This window comes from Lathyrus oleraceus, chromosome 5, assembly GCF_024323335.1.
Source record: "Lathyrus oleraceus cultivar Zhongwan6 chromosome 5, CAAS_Psat_ZW6_1.0, whole genome shotgun sequence".
In the NCBI taxonomy this organism is placed as follows: Eukaryota; Viridiplantae; Streptophyta; class Magnoliopsida; order Fabales; family Fabaceae; genus Lathyrus; species Lathyrus oleraceus.
In genome coordinates, this window is record NC_066583.1 from 72,222,842 (window position 1) to 72,231,969 (window position 9,128).

Sequence of the window (9,128 nt, forward strand, 5' to 3'; positions counted from 1 at the left end):
ACCCCTCTTTAAGATTCTGAATAAACACTAAACAGTGTTCTCCATTCTATTGGCCAAAAGTTTGGATCTCTCAAATGTCCATTTGGAGAGGGAAATAAAAAATGTTAAATGATAAAATAATTCAACACACAAGTAAATCTCTCAAGACCGGGAGGGGATCCCAATTATTTAGACAACCCTTTGGATAAATATGATCAAATGATAAAATAAAACTTAAAAATAATAATAATAAATAATACAATTAAATCAAGCGACCATTCACCATAATACACAAATACAAACACCCTTACACATTATTTTCATCACACACAAACAAGCATCCTTACATATTATTATCATCTATACCTTCTGTTGCCCGGTGAAGGTGCGTGTTCTAACCGCCCACGCCTGCATCTTTGTTGGCTTGTGATGGAGGAGCCTGACTGTCAAGGGCCAGTTTTACCATTCAAGTTGCACATGCTTGTGCATGCAGATCCATGTCAATTAGTTAAATAGGAAAAGAAAAAGTTCCATGTCTCTAAACTATTTTTACAGATAATACATTCAATTTCCCGAGCTGACGTAGTCACCAAACAAAGAACAAGAAGCAACTGAACTAAAAAATACTGCCTAAGTTGATGTAGACTCATTTGTGAACATTATTAACCTCGACAAATGGCCTGCATAATCCCTATTCTCAAGCTAACGGTAACTTACAATTTAACATACAAAATACAACTGGCATCATTTGATACCTTTGCTACCCCTTCTGTTGTATCTGGTCAATCTTTTACCCTTTTGTTTAGCAATACTAGTCGGTGTGGCTACCAAACCTGATTCTGAACCTGGCTGAGAAATGTTCTGTTGAACCTCGTACTGTACACTGGAGCTGTTCTGCGACTGCGAACCGGTGGCAACACCATCATCTTTGGAAGCAACAGTACCGTCTACACACACCTCCGGCACCTCAGTAGATCCGTGCGACATTTTACAAGTCTCTTGCTCAAGAACACCCTGAGCTATCCTTTCCTGACTTGAATCGACTGTACTTGGTTCGTTATTCGATATTTTTGAGTTCTGTTCAGTGACCTTCCCTGCATAGACACTAGCAAACAGAAAAATGGCATAACTAAATTAACTATTTTGATAGACAGGATAAGACAGGAAGAATTTCGCACTGACATTTCAAGCCAATAAAAAGTTGTTGATTCAAAATTTAGTAATTGAATAAGTAAAACTTCCAAAAGAGAATCTGTCTATACTGTGATGAAAGCAACAAGAAAAACTTATATCACAATTTTAGATTCCATTGGTTAACTAAAACTAACCTTATTTCAAAAAAGGTTAGCAACAAACTTTTTATCCCACTTCCTAATCCCTTATATGGTCAGAACCATTTCTTATTTGGTCGAATCCACACATTATTTTCACTCAATAGTAAAAAAAAATATTTGCCAACATTCCCTAAAATGAAAAGGTTTTCCGTACATAACAATTACCAAAAAAAACTAATCAAGAAAATCATGTGAACCCTGACTACCTGGGACCTAAAGAGGGGAATCCATTTGCTAATGCATCTTCTGCTTCAACCTTCTCTTTGAATTCTGAAAGATTTCCATCTTGTAATCTAGAATTTGAAACTGCACTCGTCGTAGAAAGGATCATTTAAGAAGCAATCTAATATTTGAAAATATTGCATAAAGTATTTAAACTAAGGAGGCCCAGAAACAAAAATTAACAAAACCTAATGACTGGGACATACCAAATCTGGCTACATAATTAACCTTGTATACGCAAACACTTGCTTACAAAAATGTGTAACATGTTTAACCATGAAATATACATTGGGTTCAATCATATTCACCCTAAAATGTGAGGACTGTGTACTAGCTAAAGTACTATGCATGAAAGGCCTACTGTAGGACCTGCCAATATCTGACACCATTTGGAGGCTTTTCTTTTTGACCAAACATAAATCCTGAACTCTCAAATTATAGAAATTAAAAAAGCTGAAGCTCCCTTGCATATATTGCATATTACAAAACATTGAGTGAAGTTGCCTTTCACCTGAATGCAGGACTAACCCACCAGCGAATCTCAAAACAGTGGGCAATGCCAGGGCCTTCCAATGGTCAGGCAGTGCAAAAGTTTGTGGAAGTTTAAGGGTTCTGTTACTAGATATTCAGCTAGAACCAATACAAAAGCTGCATAGACAGCATGGTTTTAGTTTAGCTTCAGTTTTACTATTACTTGAGATGATACCAATGACTTACTGGGTCATGAATGAAACAAAACACTTAGCATGCAGTGGTCCATAGTGCCTTATGTAGCACGGACACCTCTGAAAAGCGGCGTGTCCATGTCAGGGTCGGACACCTAGACCGACACTTGTGATGACGTTTAATTTATTCATTTTTTCAAATTATTACTGGTATCGCCGTGTCAGTGTCGGGGTCGTGTTTGGGGTGTCCACACTAAACACTTCTCACAAATTCGCAATAGCAACAATCATGACTACATAAATTGCAAGTAGCTCATAACATCAACTGAGTGCATTCTCTAACCATAGGAGGCCAAAGGAAATAAAAACTGTACCTTCCTTAGTTTCTTCAACTGGGTCTGATTGATGCTTAGACTTGTCTGTGTCATTGATGCCATTAACATCCCTATTACATTAAAGAAAATGCTAAAATTAGTAGACAAATAATATAACCTAACAGGGCCAGATATCCCCCACAAAAGCCTGATCAGACCTTTGTACATGGGACTCTTGGTATCATACACACTGACATAGGATTAAATAATATAGCTAAGTTACTGTAATTTGTAGTCTAGCGAATTTTTCTGTTTGTGAGCCAAACAAAAATGACATGACAAAAACAAAATAAAGGGAGCTTTGGTGGGGTGGGTGGGGGTACTGATAAGTTTCAAACAGAGTAGCACCCAATAAAAGGTGTGGTGTAGGGAAGCTAAAAAATTCTCTTGTTTACCTAAAGAAATTGTAAAAAACATGATTAATGACAGGAGTAATAAAATACGGGGAGCTTTGGGGGGGAGGGGGGTCGAGGTAGCGATAAGTTTCAAAGAGTAGCAACAAACAAAAGGTGTGTGATGTAGGGAAACTAAAAACAATTCTCATCAACCTAAAGAAATTGTCAAAAATGTGATTAATGAGTTAAATTTTTACTATTATAGGAGATAAAGAGCATCAAATGCACAGTAATTTTACTCCATTAGTCAAACAAGAAAATGTCAATGATTGTTTTTTGAGAAACTGACCTGTGTATATCATCTGAGGACCCATCTCTTAGTACTGTAGTTAATTTTTTGCAGTCATCTTGGGTACCTATGTAACATGGTTAATTATAAGCCAGGTAAGACTTTTACTGAGGACAAGGGAATAAATCTGATGTGAAAAAACAAGCATTCTATCTGCTAGTCAGATTGTGTCAACGGAAAGAACAATGGATTTATCCATGCAAGTAGTTAAATCATACTTCTCTCTCAGCTTTTAATTTAAATAAATAACAAACAGTGTCAGAGTCAAATTGGCCAATTATAGTTGTTCTGAGTACTACACAAGCTAACCAGTGATAATTAGCAAAATGGTTTTGCTTCTAAAATATATTTGACAAACAAATTAAGCATCTTTAATTCTTGAAGACAATATAAGGCCTAAAAATTTCTCTGTGGAGTGTGTTTCAGCACAGTTGTGAGCGATTAATAAAGTGTCAATTAGAAAAATGGTACCTTTGGTTTTCTGAACAGCTACAAATCCCTAAACAAAAGGGATAAAAAAACATGTTAGACACAAAATAGGTTAATCTTAAACAAGCCTAGATGTATTACAACGAGAGGGAGAGGGGACCCTAAAGATGTGCTTGTTATATAAACTCCAGTTCATACAAGCACCTGATTCTGTTCAGGAATATTATTAGATGGATCGGGCAATACAGATTCAGGTTGGTGCCTATCCGGTTTACTCTGCAAATCTGAAAGGCAGACCCAAACAAAAAAAGTTAAACATCCAAGAGGTTGTGTTGTTAGAATAAATACGCAAGAAAAAAAAAGTGAGTGTGAAACATTCAAGAGGCTATATAGTTAATAAGAATGAATAAATGAATAGGTCCTTATATTAAAAGGTTTGAATATCAGAATAAACCAAAAAAGATTCCTACAGTAGCAGGATCATACCTGGAGAGTTCTGAGAACCCAATCCCCTGGCTAAGTTTGCAGATGTATCAACTAAGTTCGTAAAACTATGTACTTTATCTCCCAAACTAGTTCCAATATTTTCAATTGCAGATGAGTTGACATTACTTTTATTCTCTACAGCATATGCAGACCAATCAATTTTTGAGGAAGGAAGTGTTCTAAGCATCTCCTCTGTTGCCCTGGATCTAACTCTTCTTATCTCATCCTGAATACTCCATGACCCGGTAGCAGAAGAATCCCTTTTATACTGCATTTGAGTATCAGCAAATATGAAACAACTAATAATAAAAATTGAAAAATGTAACTCAATCACCCTTAATGACGACCGAGCTATGATTGATAGGGGCAGTGCATGTAACTTTCTTGACAAATGATATTCCAGAGCATCAAAATTCTACTAAGAGACATCATGCAATTTATCTTTTACAACCAAACTATGTTGTTTTCTAAAGTTGAAGCATGGATAATACTTTTTCAAATTTATTTTTTGATAGAAAGTGCATTTGGGAAGAGAAGGGCATAATGAATGGGGAGTTGTAACAGAATAACAAACTTCCATAAGTAAGTAAAGGGTAGAAAATCGCAATAGAAGGTATAATAGGAGTACATAAAACATTAGAGTGGTTGGCGAAAAAGGTATTGGCTGGGAGAGAAGGGACAGTCAAACTTCCCCAGTGTACTGTTGTCTTCTTAAAGCTCACATTGGACAAAAGAAGTCACCGAGATCAATAGAAAGATTCTTCTTGTTTTCAATACCATTTGATCTGTAAATTGTATCATTCTATGTGGACCCTTAAAACCTCATTTGTACCTTGCTAGACGATTTTAGCAATAAGAATTATTGAAGTCGTAGGGTTTTAGATAAGGAAGTAAGAAGAGAAAGGATACATAACTTTTTATTAACACTAGACCTCTAACCTTAATTAAAAGATAATCTTAGCAGACCTAAATGCAGAATAACTCTGGTAAAATCATACCTTAAAATATTATCCTTTCCCCTCAGTTAACATGCTTGAACCATGATATCCCCACATAGATTATTAACATTTTTCAAATTCAGTTTTTATATTTTCTGTAGTCAACCAAAGGAAATGGTGTTCAGTATTTTTTAAAATAAAAAAGACACTTTTTCCATGATCTATAAATTGTTCTCTCTACTTTGTATTCATTTGCCTTGTACTCTTCTTATTACAATTTGCTCGCAAAATTTAAACTTCATGAGTTTCAATTATAAGAAAATTTCTGGTTTACCTATTCTTCATACAGCAATGTCTGTTCAAAACGTAAGGACCATTCTCGAATTATATTTTCAGAAACGAATTCGATGAGATAAAGATAAAAGTCCAGTTTGAAGGCAAAAATAGCTCATAAGAAAATAAGAATTAAAATTATGTATATATTATTTCAAAATTCAAAATAAATAACACATTGAATGTCACCTTATTCAAGGATGCTGTAGAATTGCCACCAAATAGATGTGGTGTTTCTTCTTTAAAAAGCTGAATTCCGGACAGTGTTGAAGGCTTAGTATGGTCTACAGAAGGAGATGCCCATGGAGGGCGTGCACGCATATATGACTTAGCCACATCAACTGGTGATCCTTCATCTTCAGGAGCCTGCATAACAGCCAGGTATGTAAATATTAACAAACACTTAACATCAAATCATGTTGCCAAGATATATACTTATATAAGAAGGGAGAAAAGGGGAAGGAGATAGCATATACAATTTACAAACATCACTATACGTTACCCCATAAACTCAGAGAGAGAGAGAGAGTCACTAACTTGTGGTAATGCAATCAAACTCAAACTATGACTTCCATAACCTAAATCAGAATTTGAACCTACTCCAGACTTCTTTTCCAGCAGCCATTTCTTTGCCTCCATAACAGCAGCGCTACAGAGTTCAGGTGAGCCTATATCCAAGAAAAAATTGAAAATCCATGATCACATAAAAGTAGGAAGTTAAAATTGTGTTTCGAATATAGAGAATACCACTTGCAAGAGTCATGTTCGATATATCCCTTGGTCTCGTAACCACATCATCATTTGCAGGAGAGTCCACAACTCTTGATCTTATTATTTTAATCAACCTATCACCTTCTTCCCTGATCAAATATTACGTTAATCGAGAATCTTATTTAGAAGAACAAGAGGAAACAGTTCATGCAGCCATAAACTCCTACAGTTTGAACCACATAATAAATGCAATTCTATTCCCTATAATTCACACAAAACATATTGCTCAAGGTCTGCAAATTCAGTATAGACCATGATATCTGCTGCTGTACGTGGTTAAAATCAGAAGAGCTGTATGTGGTTGTAGGAAATTTTTAAAGGCAACAGACGCTGTCAAGTCTTGCAATAAATTTAAAACTTAGCCAATGACAGTCTTCTCTTAAAATGTGGGATAGGCCTAACTCAACCAAACCCCAAAAGAGAGCAAAATAGGTCAGGATCACCCAGGCCTTACAAGAGATACTTTGTCCATATCGCTAGTCCATATGGGATCTCAAAAGACTCTCATGCCTATGAATGGACATATGGAGCAAGGACGGTAGCAACTAGCCTAATAAAAATGTGGGTGGCTCAGTAACAGTGATCTAGGCACAGCCCCTGCCGCCTAAGACAAGACATCTAGAGAGTGAGTGAACAAATACAACTGGCACAATAGCATTGGTGTTAAATGGTGGCCAGAGCGGAATGGTTTGGAGAATTGTATGCCAATCACCAATCCATATGCAATTTGTGAAGGAAGGCCTACCATGGTGGTCATAGCCCACAAAGGCATGCTTATATGGTGGAATTTTGGCCTTAAGCCATCCACTATTGATAACGGCACCAGATAACATTAGGATAAACTCTAATACAATCTTAGGAATTGACCTAGGCCTACCTCAACTTTAAAAGCTAGCTCAAACCTAATAAAAGAGTACTGCTAATTTTTAATACAGCACTACAAAGAATATTAGACACCCTTAAAACCACGATGCTGTCATTTTTATCTAACTACTGGTTAGTGTTAGCGTTGATGAAGTTACATTTTTTACAAAAGAGGCAGATCAAGCAAGCTTTCAACGGAAATATAAAACAAGGGTGCAAAAAAGTATGAAACGTAAAAGAAAAAATTCAATGTTAAATTTAAAATCAATATAAATTCTCCAGTACCTTGAGAATGACTCCTGCATAAGTAGCTGCTCAATGGTATGCTTGCTTTTGCTATTTGCAGCTAATGGCTGGATCTCCTTCCCCGATAAATTAATAGGTTCTGATGTCCCACCCTTTCAACAGAGACACCAATGTCAAATGTAAAATATAGATGAAACCATGGATACAAGGAGACATGAAACAACCGATCAAGATAGCCTCTTACTGAATGTAAACATAATCTACAGTACTATCACAACTCACAAGCTAAGACATTTCTAAAAATTGTAGTTTAATGATGACTCAAATCCGTCTGCTATTTTGATGGAATAGGTTGAAAAAATGAAATCTTATAAAATTACCAAAGTAGAACAACGTGTCTTGCAACTTTGTAAGGAAAAATGAAGAACTATGTCATGTTTCTGCAATATCCACGTGAGTGCCTATGCTATACCAGATTATCAACATGCATATAATATCAAATAAGGAAAAACAGTTCAACATCCTAGGCAAAGAACAAGGCAAAATAAACCCACCAAAAACACTAAAAAAAACTACAAAATAATTACTAGTTTCTACTTCTTAGCATTACAAAAAAACAAGCATTTTTCATCTAAAGCACAACATAACCCACCTCGTTTAATGCAACTTCACCTTCAAAATGGCCGTAACTTACATCATCAAGATCACCAACTTCCTCTGCAAAATTGAGAAGCCAACAGGTTTTCAGGAGGAAATAACACGGCTCTATCTAATACCAAAAGATATTAATATTCTCTTAAAAAATCAAAGAAAGTGTAACCATATCATGTAGCTAGTTATATTTAAAATTGAAAACACATAACAAATTCATCTAATTTGTCTCTTTCAAATCCAATTAAGCACTTCAGAACAACCTAATGGCAAAATAACTCAACTATTAGATCTACCAAAAGTCCAAAACTAAGATAAACTACAACTAAAGTAAACATAAACAATTTCAGTACACTCGAGTCCACATAGTAAAAAAAAAATACAATTCCTGAATTAATCATTATAAGAGCATTGAAAATTAACAGAAACCCTAAGAGCATAAATAAATTGAATTATAAGAATTACCAGCGTTGGTATCAGCATACGAAGAAGAGGAAGAGGAAGAAAGAGTAGCCGATGAGGAAGAACCAGGTGAAGATTCAAGATCCAAAACAGAGGACAAAATCTTCCCGGCACCAGAAGCAATGAAACGAGTAGGAGAGATAACGAAACGCGAAAGCCAATTAGGGCTTTGAGGCTGAGGCTGAGACGGTGATGGAACGGGTCGGGTGTACGGAGTGCGGTTTCTCGCGGCGGCGGTACGGCGGAGACGAACCATTTTGCCTCCCGATTGAGATCCGGAAATGGAAGTCATGACGATAGGAACGAAGCGAAGCACACGCGCGAAAGTACACACGTGTGAAATGGAATTGAGTTTCGAATCTGATTTTACTTCCAAGGTTTTATTAATTCTACTCCTCTTCGCTTTCACTTCCAACAAACACTACAAGTGTTTTATTATTGTTCGAGCGGTTATCTTCCGTTTATTGAGTTTTTTTTTTATAGAAAAAAACTTCTATTGTTATTTAAAAAATTACTCCATGATAATAACAGCTGTTGTTTCCAATAAACTCTTTTTAAAATGTCGATATTATTCCTATTGTATTGAGATTGTGCTTATCGCAATATAATTTAATTTGTTTAAAATTCCAAATAAAACAATTTATATAAATGGTATAATCGAAAGAAAAAGATACTTCGCCAAAACTAAAT

At 35.7% G+C, this 9,128-nt stretch overlaps 1 protein-coding gene across 2 annotated transcripts; it reads right to left on the bottom strand.

The window, feature by feature from the left end:
• Positions 1 to 220: 220 nt before the first annotated feature.
• Positions 221 to 8,871, bottom strand: LOC127085483 (protein KAKU4). Of its 2 annotated transcripts, none has more exons than XM_051025993.1 (13): positions 8,442 to 8,871; positions 7,978 to 8,042; positions 7,365 to 7,477; positions 6,195 to 6,304; positions 5,982 to 6,112; positions 5,634 to 5,810; positions 4,174 to 4,441; positions 3,892 to 3,971; positions 3,730 to 3,757; positions 3,259 to 3,325; positions 2,575 to 2,645; positions 1,520 to 1,619; positions 221 to 1,084 (listed from the first exon to the last, which is right to left on the bottom strand). In XM_051025993.1, exons 1-13 carry the CDS (start codon positions 8,728 to 8,730, stop codon positions 724 to 726), a joined length of 1,860 nt encoding a protein of 619 aa, XP_050881950.1. In that variant the 5' UTR covers positions 8,731 to 8,871; the 3' UTR covers positions 221 to 723. The 2 variants fall into 2 exon arrangements, with proteins under 2 accessions (XP_050881950.1, XP_050881949.1); XM_051025992.1 differs by having other exon boundaries at positions 6,192 to 6,304; positions 8,442 to 8,870.
• Positions 8,872 to 9,128: the final 257 nt, after the last annotated feature.